This window comes from Chrysochloris asiatica, unplaced genomic scaffold, assembly GCF_000296735.1.
Source record: "Chrysochloris asiatica unplaced genomic scaffold, ChrAsi1.0 scaffold00110, whole genome shotgun sequence".
Lineage (NCBI taxonomy): Eukaryota > Metazoa > Chordata > Mammalia > Afrosoricida > Chrysochloridae > Chrysochloris > Chrysochloris asiatica.
The window spans coordinates 3,571,831-3,586,165 of NW_006408628.1; the positions used below are offsets into that span (position 1 = coordinate 3,571,831).

At 39.1% G+C, this 14,335-nt stretch overlaps 1 protein-coding gene across 1 annotated transcript in view; it reads right to left on the minus strand.

Moving 5' to 3' along the window:
* Nucleotides 1-11,321, minus strand: part of ABCA12 (ATP-binding cassette, sub-family A (ABC1), member 12) — a 221,686-nt gene extending 210,365 nt beyond the window's left edge. The window contains exon 1 of the mRNA XM_006867786.1: nucleotides 11,253-11,321. Within this exon, the coding sequence (XP_006867848.1) occupies nucleotides 11,253-11,321 (69 nt within the window). The remainder of the gene's footprint in view (nucleotides 1-11,252) is intronic.
* Nucleotides 11,322-14,335: the final 3,014 nt, after the last annotated feature.

The following is a 14,335-nucleotide window of genomic DNA, read 5'->3' on the forward strand; positions in this document are numbered from 1 at the left end:
CTGAAGAACAGATTTGATACATTAAACACTAAAGACCGAAGACCAGAAGAGTTGTGGGATGACATCAAGAACATCATACATGAAGAGAGCAAAACGTCATTGAGAAGACAAGAAGGAAGGAAAAGGTCAAATGGATGTCAGAAGACGCACTGAATCTTGCTCTCCAGTGTAGAGATGCTAAAGCAAATGAAAGAAATGAAGAGGTCCAAGAGCTGAACAGATTTCAAAGGTCAGCTCGAGGAGATAAAGCCAAATATTACAACAAAATGTGCAAAGATCTGGAATCAGAAAACCAAAAAGGAAGAACACGCTCAGCATTTCTGAAGCTGGGGAAACTGAAGAAAAAATCCAAGCCTTGGCTTTCGTTATTGAAAGATTCACTGGGAAATTATTGAATGATGTAGAAAGCATCAAGAGAAGATGGAAGGAATACACAGAGTCACTGTACCAAAAGGAAATCGTTGATGTTCAACCTTTCAAGCAGTAGCATATGATCCAGAGCCAATGATACTGAAGGAGGGAGTCCAAGGTGCATTGAAGGAATTGGCAAAGAATATCGCACTAGGAATTGATGGAATAAAAATTGAAATATTTCAAAAAAGTGAGGCAGCACAGGAGGCACTCACTCATCTCTGCCAAGAAATTTGGAAGACAGCTGTCTGGCCAACTGATTGGAAGACATCTGTATTTGTGCCTATTCCAAAGAGAAGTGACCCAACAGAATGCGGAAATCATCAGACAATCTCTTTGATATCCCGTGTGAGTAAATTGTGCATTTTAGAAGGATAATAATTATGCTTTGATCTTGCAAATGTTAAGGTTTACAAAAGCAATATGCAACACTTACATTTTCATAAAAGCAGGATTGCTCTCAACTCATTCTAAATATTATCCTACACAACCTAGAGGCAAGTACACCATCTAGATCTGAAGTCTAAACCAATGAGCCAAAATGTCCTTGTGTTTGTTTAGAGGCTATACATATACACATAAATGTAAGGGCTGCTTGTAACTTTAGAGAAAGCGGTTTTGTAAAATGTAGTCTTTTTGCTAATATTTTAATGATCTCACTCTTACCTTTAGACCTCACTTGTATCCTATCCCTCCTGCATTCTTCACAGCAAAGCGCTTATGCACATTGATCTATTGCCAACTGCTCACTGTAGTTGTTGGTGTTAGCGCCGCCAAGTCAGTTCTAACTCTTAGTGACCCTGTATAAGGTTTCCAAGGAGTATCTGGTGTGTTTGACCCATATACCTTGTGGTTAGAAGTCCAGTGCTTATCACATAACACTATACCAGGACTCACAGCACCACACTTGTTGTTAAGTGCTGTCAAGTCAGTTCAGACTCATAGTGACCCTGTATAAGGTTTCCAAGGAGCAACTGGTAAGTTTGAACTGCTGACCTGTGATTCCAACCAACCTTGTGGCCCTGTGCTTTATTCCACAGTGCCTCACCAGGACTCCCCAAGTAGAATGTTAACCACTGCCAACTGTCTCCCTCTTTTGATTTTCAAGATTTATTTTTTCACACAGGTGTCCTATTCTGTTTTCTTTCTCTTACCCTTCCTTCCCTGAAAATTTAACTTTAAAAATCCTTAGAGAGTCCCAGCAAGGCAAGTGTCTTCAACGGGAATAGGCGAACCACAGGAATGTGGGACTATATCAGGGTGACTAGGACACCCATAGTGTAATGGATAGGCAAGGGTTCCAGAGACCAAATGGGGTGAAGAAGGTGTCTATGCAGGCCCAGGGGGCAGAGGCCACACCAAGGGGGTTGGACAAACCAGTAAATATACTGAGAACAATAGAACTCACGTTCCTCAAGATCCGTCATGGGCAATTAGGGGAAAGAAAGAACTCTGCTGTGGTAGATTAAAAGCAATGGTGTGGGCATCAACTCCTGCTTTCAAAATGCATACTACACACACACACACACACTGCACAATACACACATACACACAAAATGCATAGTACACACATACACACACACACACTGCACAATACACACATACACACAAAATGCATAGTACACACATACACACACACACACAGCACAATATACACATACACACAAAATGCATACAACACACATACACACACAAAATGCATAATATACACAAACACACACAAAATGCATAATACACAAAAAGGTGTGTATATGTATTATGAACAGATCATTTATGTTCAGCCTCATTATATACTCTCCCTGCCTCTGTTGTGAAATCAATCATTTGTCCAGCATAGATTGTAGTGGCCATCTCCGTGTTAGGTGTGCTCATGGTTCTTGGGGTATAACTGTATCCAAACCTGGAAAAAGCTAGTGAGTATATGGAGAAGACAGAAAGAATGACAGGAAAAGAGACACAGAGAGAGGAGAGGAAAAAGGACAGACAGAGGCAGACGCTCAGAGGAGTTCAGAGAAAGAAGGACGGTTACATGCCTAAAGGACTCAGATACCAGCCTGAAGATGCTTTAACTGGTCACGTCTAGGGCAGTAAGAGCATCAAAATGCCTTCTAACAACATTATGTTTAATTGAATAAACTAGATCCATGAGTCCACATAGATATAAATATATAAGTAAACAAATAAAATGAAAGTTTAATGAGGAATGGAGTATGTGCATAGTCCAAAAATATCCCAGCCCTCTCCACTCCCCAAAAAATGGTACAAATTGACATCATGCACCACCTGATATGGAGTCCTGGTGTGGTGCTGAGGATAAACACTGGACTGCAAGGGCAGTTTGAACCCCAAGATCGGCAGTTCAAATCCACCGCTCCTTGGAAACCCTATACGGAGTCAGAACCAACTCAGTAACACTTAATAACAACAAAAACAACACCTGATATGATGCAATAGGGACAATACAGCACCACACCTGCTGTAGTCCTGCAAAGTCAGATAACTTGAGTCTAACAGTAAGAAAATAGTAAATACTCTTTAAAACTGTCAAGATCATGAAAGTTAAGGAAAGACTGAGAAATGATTACAAACTGAAGGATGTTAGAGACTTGAAGAATAGATGCATCACATGATTCTGAACTAGCTCTTTTGTTATAAAAGACATTATTAGGGCAATTGGCAAAGTTTAGGGTCTGCACATTTGATGGTGGTATTAGGTAATTAGGAGAATATTCTTGGTTGTAGAAATGAACACCAACAAATTGGGATAGCTGGACTTCACTCTGCGTGGCTAAAACAGTAACTTTTCTTAAATTTGAAATAGTTCCCAAATAAAAAAGCTTTAGAAAGCATTTTCAAAGGTCTCTAAAGATGGGAAAAATAGAAATCTTCATATTTCTGTTTGAAAATCTGGAACCAATTTTAAAAAGAAACAAAAGAAAAAAGATGAAAGAGCAGGAAAAGAGAGTGAAAACATGCCTTGTATCCAGGAACTCTTTTTTCGTGTGTGTAGTTGGTGAGGTTGAAGGAATTCACTATGGCAGGGCACATCTCACATTGGCTTTGTGTCAGTAAAGCCAGCATGTGAAATTACAAGTTTAAAGATTAAACAATTCATTGGATGAAATCAGATGTCATTTCACTACAAAATTTTCATTTAGAACTGATCTATAGTATTACTAGTAAAATTGAATTACCTAATAACAATAGTCTCATGCACTTTAGACATGTTTTCATGGAGGGATAAGTCCCTGGTGAAGGACATCGTGCTTGCTAAAGTAGAAGGCTGGCAAAAAAAAAAAACCCATGTGTTAGAGGGTAGGATTGCTTCCAGGATTTTCTAGCCTGGGTGGAGAAAGCAGCTTGTGATTGGCTGCCAATCAAACAATGATGGTTTGAGCCCACCTAGTTGCTTCACAGAATCAAAGGACTGTAAAACTACTTTCATAAAAATTATAGCCAGGAAAACTTTATAGCCATGAACAATAACATAAAGAACGATCCATCTTTACTTTCTGCTCCCACAAAGATGTACAGCTTCAGAAAGGTAGCTGTGAGTCAGAACCGACTCCACGGCACTTAACAACAACAACAGAAATCAAGAATGACTCTAACTTGACAGTTACAAGAGGGTTTGAGCCCCCAAATCAGGAAATAAAGGAGTTCATTGTTTCTACTATACCATGCTGTCATCCATACAAAAGACTCCTTAAAAACTGGGATCAAGAAAGCCCATACTAACAGATTATAATCAATTTTGGTAACATTTTTAAGATGTATATGGAAATGCCACATGTTTCTTTGATCTTAAGCTAATTTCTTACTCAGTTGCTCCCATGTCTGAAACATGTTTCTTTCATCAATTTTTTGATGATTGATTAAATTAATGAAACTGCATGTCTTGTTATATGCTAGGAACCATAATCAACCAGCAAACCTAAATTTTGTGATCAATTAAAGGGAGTAAAAAGTAAACAGTACAGATCCAGAAGAGTTTGAAGGGTACGGAAGGAAGAGTGGAATATATGTATATCCCACAAATGTTTAAGAGTTTGAAAGAGGATATTTATGCATGGGTAACCAGAGATGGACTCAAGTGTGGCAACAGTAGTGGGGATCAGGGCAGTGTTAAGTTCTGTTTTGCATAAGGTTGCTATGAGTCGGTACCTACTGGATGGCACCTAACAACAACAACAACAACCACAGAGAGGAAGCCGAGCAATTGCTGTTGCATGGAGGGATTGTCATCATTGAGATGAAACAAAGCATATGATTTGATGTATGTAAAAGCAATGATCTTGTCTGAAAACTTTCACTTAATTCACAATTTGAAAAAGCAAAAAATGGATGTTAAAATGTCCTCTTTGGCTCTGAATGCTCTCCTATTCCTCTTGGACTTGCCATTTCCAACATACTAAACTATATGATTATCTGATTCAAAATGGCCAATAGCCGTTCATTTCAGTTCACTAATGCCTAGGATATTAATCTTTATCCATTCCATTTTCATTTTGACAACTTCCAATATTCCTAGATCCATACTTCATACATTCTATGTTTCAGTTATTAATGGATGTTTGCATCTGTTTCTCCTTATTTTGAGTTCTGCACCAGATCAAATTACGGTCCCAAAAATTGTGCTCCATTTTGGTCAACTTTACATTGAGGAGGCCGCCTAATGTGTTTTCCAACCTAAGAGTGCTTTCCAACCTGAGAGGCACCATATCTGACTGTGCTCTACTGCACTATATCTGGCTGTGCATTTAGAAGGCGTCTGTCTCTCCTTCTTATTGGTCTGTCTTAGTCTGAAAGCTCAGCTGACACCCGTCCACCATGGATGACCCTGCTGGTATTTAAATACAAGTGACATCACAACAATACACAAGCCACCACAGTATGACAAACTGACAGATGAGTGGTGGCTGAAGCTCTATAATCATTTGTAACTCTTTTAAGCCTCCATAAACTTATTTTTAGCTTTTTATTGTGAATTTGGTAAAGGTTTGTAGAATAAATTAATTTTCAATTCAACAATTACAGATTTTGCTTCCTGTCAGTGATTGCAGTCCCCATATTGTATTACAATCTTCCCACTTCCTCTCTGTGTTTACCTTCTTCCTTCCACTATATTTCATCGCCTTCAGAGCTTTGTTGTCCTTAAGTGTCGTTGAGTCAGTTCTGAGTTTCCAAGGAGTGGCTGGTGGTTTTGAACCACCAACCTTGTGGTTACTAATGCCGTGCATATCCTATATCACAATACTAGGATTCCTTAGACAAATGCTGCCCTTTTGATCTCAAATGGTTAATTAGTTTAAGGAGGGCATGCCTTCCTAGTGTTAATGTTCTCCTTATAAACCTGGCTACAGTTTGGCTGATAACTGAGCCATAGGGGTGAGTTCTGTTCCAGGCCTGAAGGGAACTAAGGGCCAGAACCCCAGGGTTACACCAGTCTACACAACCAGTAAGCCTGGCATTTTTTATGATTCTGAGTTTTGTTCCAGATTTTTCTCCCACTCTATCAAGAACCTTCTAATGTGATCCCTTTCAGAGCAGTTAGTGGTGGTGGTGGTGGTTATGTGCCGTGGAGTCGGAACCGACTCATAGTGACCTGGTACAGAGTTTCCGAGCCTGTAAATCTTTACGGGAGCAGAAAGCCTCATCTTTCTTCCACGGAACAGCTGGTAGTTTCGAACTGCTGACCTTGCGGTTCGCAGCCCGATTCATAACCACTACGCTACCAGAGCTCCTTAGTAGTGGTAGCTAAGTACCATTTAGTTCTTCTGGTCTCAGAGTCATGGAGACTGAAGTTCATTTGGTCTATTAGTCCACTGAACTAATTGTTTCCAGGCCTTTGATATCCTTCACTCTTCTTTGCTCTGGAATAGAAAGACCAATATTTGCATATCAGATGGCTTCTTACAGCTTTTAAGATCCCAGTAGGGGTTACGAATTGGGCTGCGAACCACAGGGCCAGCAGTTCGAAACTACCAGCTGTTCCGTGGGAGAAAGATGAGGCTTTCTGCTCCCGTAAAGATTTGTCAGCCTCGGAAACCCTGTACAGGGTCGATATGGATCGGAACCGACTCGATGGCACTTAACAACAACTACTCAGAAGAGCAAGATGCAGAACATTGCCTTTGTGGATCGCCCATGATATCCTTGTATTGTAGCAATTGCCAATCTGCCTTACCATTTTTATCATAGCTCTATTTAACTCTTTTTTTTTTTCCTCTTATATTTTTTGTTTCCGCATAAAGAGATCTCTAATTTCTTCCCTTAAAGATACTCCTCATCATTTTCTTTGTGATGGAATCTCTTGAAAACAAAGTGGTGGATGTCCTTAAGATCATGATGCTGACATTTTCTTCCTCAGCATTCAATAAACATTCTACATTTTTAGTGTCACACAACTTCATCTCTAGTTTCATGGGGAAAGGATATTTAAAGTATATGTGGAGCAATATAAATGGAGATTAAAATATTTGCATTCTAAATGATTGATGAATGGATGAAAAACTAGTCACTACACAAAGACTACAAATTTATATATAGCTTCTTTTCACACTTTCTTCTAATATGTCTGTATTTTGTCTTTTTCACATTAAAAAAGAAAGTCTTTGCAATCTTTTGACTTCTCATTTTTCCTTCTTATATCCCATTGATGTAGTACCATAGGATATACACTCAACCTCTAGGCCAGTTTGAACAGCAAGGTTAGCAGTTCAAATTCACCAGTTGTTCCTTGGAAACCTTATACAGGATTGCTATGAGTCAAAACCAACCCCTTAATAACAATGGCACATAATAACAACAACAACAACAACAACAACGTATAACAGTGGCATACATATATCCTTTCCATGTGTGTCTTCAAATTTTCTTTCTAATGCCAAATAACTGAGCTAGCTCTAGGTAAATCTATGAAGAAGGAAATATATCATTCTTTGCCCTTCTCCTCTACTTAAGATTGTTCTTTCTTCTCTTCAGGCACCACTATTTTCTACAGTAAGAACTCTCTCGAGTCCCTGAATATGGTCATACAGGGTTGACATGAGGCTTCTACACTGCCCTAAATTCTGGAATTTTCTGCCTTTACTTCCTGTCCTAAGTCCCATTCTCACAAGTTGTGCTTAAGATCTGAATTATCCACAATCTTTTCTAGGCACAAGTGCAATTGACTAGGGGTTTTTTAGGAATCATGGCTAAATGATAGTAAAACCAGATATCATAGTGAAAACACTTTTAGCATGTCCATCTTGAATCCCCTCTAAATATGTCACCATGTCCAGCAGAAAACTGACTAAAATGTAGAAAAAAAATCCTGGAGTACAAAACTGATATGCCAGCTAATTTGTAGATGAGAGAGAAATTTATCATTAAAATTTCCAAAGATAACATCTCAATGGAAAAATATTTTATTTTATTTTTAATTGTTGCTGAATATGTACACAACAAAAATACACCAACTCAACCATTTCTACAGCATAATTCAGGGACACTGAGTACATTTCAAGGTGCACAACAATTCTCACCCTCCTTTCGGAATGATTCCTCCACCATTAACATGAATTCATTGCCATCTAAGTTTCTTCTCTAACCTGTAAAGTCATTGTTGTAAATTGGCTCCCGTGTAGATAGGTCATTTAAAAAGCTTGATGCTCAAGGCAGATAATCTTTACCAATTAAGCTAATCTTCTGGAGTCCTGGTGTGGTGCTATACTGTAAGCTGTTAACCAAAAGGTTGGTGGTTCAAACCTATCAATCACTCCTCAGAAACCTTATACAGACAGGGTTGCTATGAGTTGGAACCAACTCGATGACACTTAACAACAACAACAACAACAATAACTGTTTGATTTAAGGAAAGCTTCAGGGATATTTGTGGTTTAAGATTTAAGGTTTGAAGATTATCTCAGGGCAATGGTTTGGGGATCCATCAAGTCTCTTTGGGTCCAGTAAGTCTGGATTCTGTGAAATTTGACATTCTGTTCTGCATTTCAGACTCCTTTGATCAGGACTGTTTTGTAGAAATTTTTACTAAAATGTTCAGCAGTGGCAACCAGCTGGTGCAAACAGTCACTTCCCTCACATGGACTGGTGCAGTGCTAGGGCCAATCCAGGTTCAAGGGGAGGGAACATGACATGCAGTAACAGGATCTTTACAAAACCACTGCTGGGCAGTGGCAGGGGAGAGGGAGGAGATGAAGATTCAAGAGCGATTTGGAAAAAATGGATAGGATTTGCTGTTGTTTTATTTTTGTTGGTTTTTAAGGTAAGATAGTTCTAAGATAAACCTTAGCCTTGAGTTCATCAACAATAACATTAAAAACTTGAGTTCCTCTTTGCTTTTATATTTATCTATTGAATTTCTATTAAATAGATAAAGAACTGAAGAAATTTATGTGAACGTCTTCCTCTCTCCCACATCTCCTGGACTTCCTTTCAGCTGCTATTTGAATAAAATATGACACACACATTGCTCCAAATTTCTTTATAATCTATTTGCACATGCTCCAAACCCTTGACTACAGTCAGATGACAAATAAGTTACATTACTAAATTTGACTTTAAGGTGAATTTTTACATAAATCAGAACAATTAAGTATAGTTTGTATCTAATGTCCATTAGTCAAATGTGTGTCTTAACATTTATTATTCAATATATCTTTCTATTCATAAAAAAATGTACAGGAATACTTCCAGGTCCATTAAAACACCTTTAACATAACAATACAGTAATAATAATATTTTGATGCACGATACACAGTATCCATTTGTTATTATGAATGTTGAACTTATGTTAGAATTTTAACATAGTAAACTTTACAGGGGTTGGTTCATAGCTACAGTTGTACATAAATTGGATATTTGTAACCCAGTGGCTGCCTGTAATCTATTTGCCAAGTGCCAAATTATCTATAAAGCACTTTGAAACACAATGGTGCATATAGTTCTTCCCACCTTATGAGTTATAAATGGTAAACCTTGTCCGTTAGCATACAGGAGCATGCTGTCTTTGTAGGATAAGCATTGAATTGCTAGCCACAAGGTGGGTGGTTTGAGTCCTCCAAAGATTTACAGCCTCAAAAACTCTAAACAGGGTCAATATGAGTCAGAACAAATCTGATGACACATTACAACAACTTGCCCAAGTTAGAAATGGGAAAACTAGTGCTCAGAGAAATCATGGTATGTGTTAATCAAATCAGGAGTGGGAGAAATATGTGGCAGTCTGATTGGTTATGGTTTAGGCTGCTAATCTCACAATCAGCAGTTCGAAACTACCAGTGGTTCCATGATAGAAAGATGAAGCTTTCTGCTTTGGTAAAGATTTACAGCCTCAGAAGCCCTGTATATAGGATTGCCCTGAGTTGGAACCAACTCCATGGCACATAACAACAAAAACAGCTCCTATAAAGACTTGCAGGCTTGAAAACTCTATGGGGGCAGTTCTATTCTTCTATTCTGTCCTATAGAGTTGCTCTGAGTAGGTACCTACTCAACTGCAATGGAGATTTTTTGTTTTTGTCACATAGCCAGTCAGCAGCCTAACTTAGTCTCTGACTCTACCCCTCCACCCTGGACTCTTTCCCTACTTAATTGCACAGAGCACCTACCATGTGTTACATATGGGAAGTTTTTCTTTTCTGTTTGTTCCAGTTAAAAAGCAAATAAAAATATTAATGGTTTCATAATTTGATGCCCAAATCACATACTCATGCAATCCCATAATGCCTTATGGTTTTCAATCGGAAGTCCCAAATTAACAAAAGTAAGTGAAACTTGACTACTGACTTTCCTCTCCTAATATATACATCAAAGCAAGTGAGGTGTCAGACACTATAGGTAAGGTTCATAGATAAAATGTTGGCTTCCATCATGCACATTATTTGTATAATATTTATATTATTCATTTGAGGTTGATAATTACCACTGTAAAAGGAAGTGCTTATTCAGATTTCTCTGATTTTCAAACATTCTTCTGAATCTGTGACAACTCATACTCAGAAGCCAAATACCCTTCTTCCTCTCCTGGGAGAGAATAATACCTGGCTTTGTGATTTAAAAAACACACATCGGTGTAAGAGCCCAGAAAAGGTGTTAAGACGAGCAAAGAGAAGAAAAACTGTGTAGCAGTAAAGTGATTTAGCAATACTTCAGAAGCACACCACATATATTGACTATTATTTGACATTTCTAGTAAATTATCTTTACATATTAAAATGTCTTAGTCCTTTTTCTATACTAACAGTCTTCAGACCTCTTTCATTGCAAACAATTTGCATTCTATTTCTTACTTTCAATCAAACTTTATATCCCTTTGGTTTTCAAGTACATTTCTTTCCATTCATTGTACCTTTGTGTTGATACTTTGCTTAAGAAGTGTTCTGAGAGCATTTTGGCCCAAGCCCAGAATTCAACACTAGTTCCAATTCAACCAGTAACAAGGCACATCCTTTTGTTTGCCCAGGGCACGTCCTGGTTTACTTTTAATATACTGAAATCAAGAGGCTGCTTTTGGGGCATGTTTAGACTCGCCCCATTAGCTATAAGACAGAAACGGGGATGAGTTCTGAATAATTTATTTCTTGTTTTAGAAAATGCCAAAATCTATTCTGTTTTTACTTCTTGTTGTTATTAAGTGCCGTCGAGTCAGTTCTGACTCATAGCCACCCTGTATAGTTTCCGAGGAGCAGCTGGTGGGTTTGAACTGCCAACTTTATGGTTTGCAGTCCAGTGCTAATTCTAAAGTGCCATTTGTTATTGTTATCAGCATCCCATTTTTTTGTTAGCCATTAGTGTCCCCCATCTTTATTTATTTATTTTTTTAATTTTTTACTCACCGGTTGTCTTTTGACTCCTAGCCAATTTTTCCAGACCAGAATCCGAAGCTGATGAAACTGCGAAGCCATCTTTCAAACGTCTCAAACAAGATAATTCCTGTTTTTTCCTCTACTCCACCACAAAAGAATTGGTATCCTGTCCAACTTGCTGTCTGTTAGTGGGTCGGAAGCCTTTTCAAGGCATAGCTTTTGTGAGAGTTGGGGTAAAAAACCCACAGTTCTTTTCTTCCTGCTAGGTGTCTTCCCTGGGGTTAATCTTTGATCAAGAAGCTTTATCCAGTTGCTGCTTGTTGTATGGAGTCTACACTCCAGAGAGAATGAGAATCATTCAGATAATGCCCTACTGTAAAAAAAAAAAAAAAAGGCTGAACCTACACCTCCTACTCTTCATGAAATTAACTGCCTATCCACACCTTAGAGAACGTGTCACCTGCACCGGACGCGTCATAAGGAATTAGGTGGGACTCTTGCCAGGCAAGTACGACTTGTCCTACATTCTCTTGCCTTCTTTACCATAAGTAGTGCCTGCTCTAGGAGAGGCAGGAGGACACAGAGATCATTCTCCAGACTCTGGGCACGAGGTCTCTCATCACATCCAAAGTGCCCTTAGGATATCTTAAGTCAATAAACCTAGAGCTCAGCTGTCCAGCTCTGAACCTCAATCCATACTTAGATATATTACAGAAATCTCCATCTTTGGCCTAAAGGTTATTGCTTTGAATTTGGGGGAAGTGACTATGTTGGCTAGGTTCCACCTTTTATCACAATTTATCAGCTTAGCCATGATCTAGAAAACAAAGGAAGGCTTTAGTGGCACTGTGGACTAATGCACTGGACTGCAAAGTCAGTTTGAGCTGCAAGGTCGGTGGTTCAAGCTTATCAGTCACTCCTTGGAAACCCTATGCAGGGTTGCTATGGGTTGGAACCGACTTGACAACACTTAGCAACAACAACAACATAGGAGCCCTGGCATGACACTGTGGGTTAATGGGCTGGGCTGCAAAGTCAGCTTGAACCACAAGGATGGAAGTTCAAGTTCACCAGCTGCTCCTCAGAAACCCTATAAAGGGTTACTATGAGTCAAAACCTACCCAACGGCACTGAACAGTAACAACAATAGATGATAGAGTCCTGGTGTGGTGCTGTAAGATAAACACGGGACCACGAGGTTGGTTTGAACTGCAAGGTCCATGGTTCAGATTCACCAGCCGCTCCTTGGAAACCTTATATAGGGTCACTATGGGTCAGCCCCAACTTGATGGCACTTAACAACAACACAGATGATAGATGATGTAGAGTCCTGGTGTGATGCTGTAGGATAAGCACTGGACCACAAGGTCAGTGTGAACAGCAAGGTCAGCAGGTAGAACCCACCAGTAGCTCCTCAGAAACCCTATACAGGGCCGCTATGAGTTAACGCCAACTCAACTGCACTTAACAACAATAGATGATATGGAATCCTGGTGTGGCACAGAAGGTTAAGACTTGACTATTAACCATGAAATTGGTAGATCAAGCCCACCAGCTGCTCCTTATTCCATGACTAGGAACTGATTCTATTGCATTTAACAACAACAACATAGGTGATACAGGGAGCAATAGCTCTGAAGGATAAGTACTGGACTGTTAACTGTAAGGTCAGTGGTTCAAGGCTATCAGCTGCTCTGGGGGAAAACAAGGCTTTCTGCTCCTGCAAAGATTTTTTAAATCTCAGAAACTCTATACAGGGTTGTTCTGAGTTGGAGCTGATTCGATGTCACTTAACAACAACAACATAGGTGATAAATGACACACAGTAGATTACCTCCTATTAGAGATGGGAGGCCATATTGTTTTAGGCTTTTATGGGTACAGGATACATAGATGGACCCAGGATTTTGTTAGTTCATAATACAACAGAGTTCTTCAGCATTAAAAAACAAACAGACATCAAAATTAGCAAAAGGAAATGTATTGTAGCTCAAGAAGAAAAAGGACTACACTTGAATTATTCAAAGTGCTGTTTATAATTGAGTGCTTTTCATTGTGATTTAAAGGGATAGATGATGGATAAGTGTGGAATAGAGGTTTCTAGGAGTGAACATGCTTAAAAATCTTCAGTAAAAACCCATTCCTTCGGACTGCCAATGTCTCCATAGTTTGACTCCAGCCAATTTCTCAATCTTATCTTCCAACTCCATCATAAACACCTAACTACCTGTCAAAGTGGTATATATTTTTAGTGTTCAAATACAACCTCTGCTTTACGGTCCCTGGCTTTTGTTTATACTTTTTCCTCTACCTGGGATGTTCTCCTCCTTCTCTAGATCCCTGCTTTTGTTGTTAACTGTTATCGAGTTGGTTCCAACTCATAGCGAGCTTATGTAGAGCAGAATAACACACTTCCGGGTCGGGCACCATCCTCACAATCATTGCTGTGCGTGAGCCCGTTGTAGTCACTTGTCAATCAATCTCACTGAGCAGCTTCCACTTTTCACTTACCTTCAACTTTACCAAGCATTATGTCTTTCTCCAGGGACTGGTCCCTCTTAACGCCATGTCCAAAGTTAGGATACTGATATGGCTGAAACACATTAAAGTCTTGCCATATTCATTTCTAAGGAGCATTCTAGAACACTTCTAAGACAAATTGTTTTAATCTTTGGACGGTTTGTTGTATATTCAATATTCTTCACCAATACCATAATTCAAAGACATCAGTTCTTTTTTGGTCTTTCTTATTCATTATCCACATAATCTGCTGCACCAGACCGTTTTAAAGTGTTGAAGAGCAAAGATTTCAGCTTGAGGACTAAGGTGCACCTGACCCAAGTCATGGTATTTTCAATAACCTCATATGCATGTGAAAACTGGACAGTGAATAAGGAAGACCATAGAAGAATTGACATATTTGAGTTATGGTGTTGGAGGAGAATATTGAAAGTGCCATGGGCTGCCAAAAGAACCAATAGATTCATTTTGAAAGAAGTGCAGCCAGAGTGCTCCTTGGAGGCCAGGATGGCCAAACTTCATCTCTCATACTTCGGACATATTGTCAGGAGGGACCAATCACCAGAGATATCATGTTTGATAAGGTGGGGGGG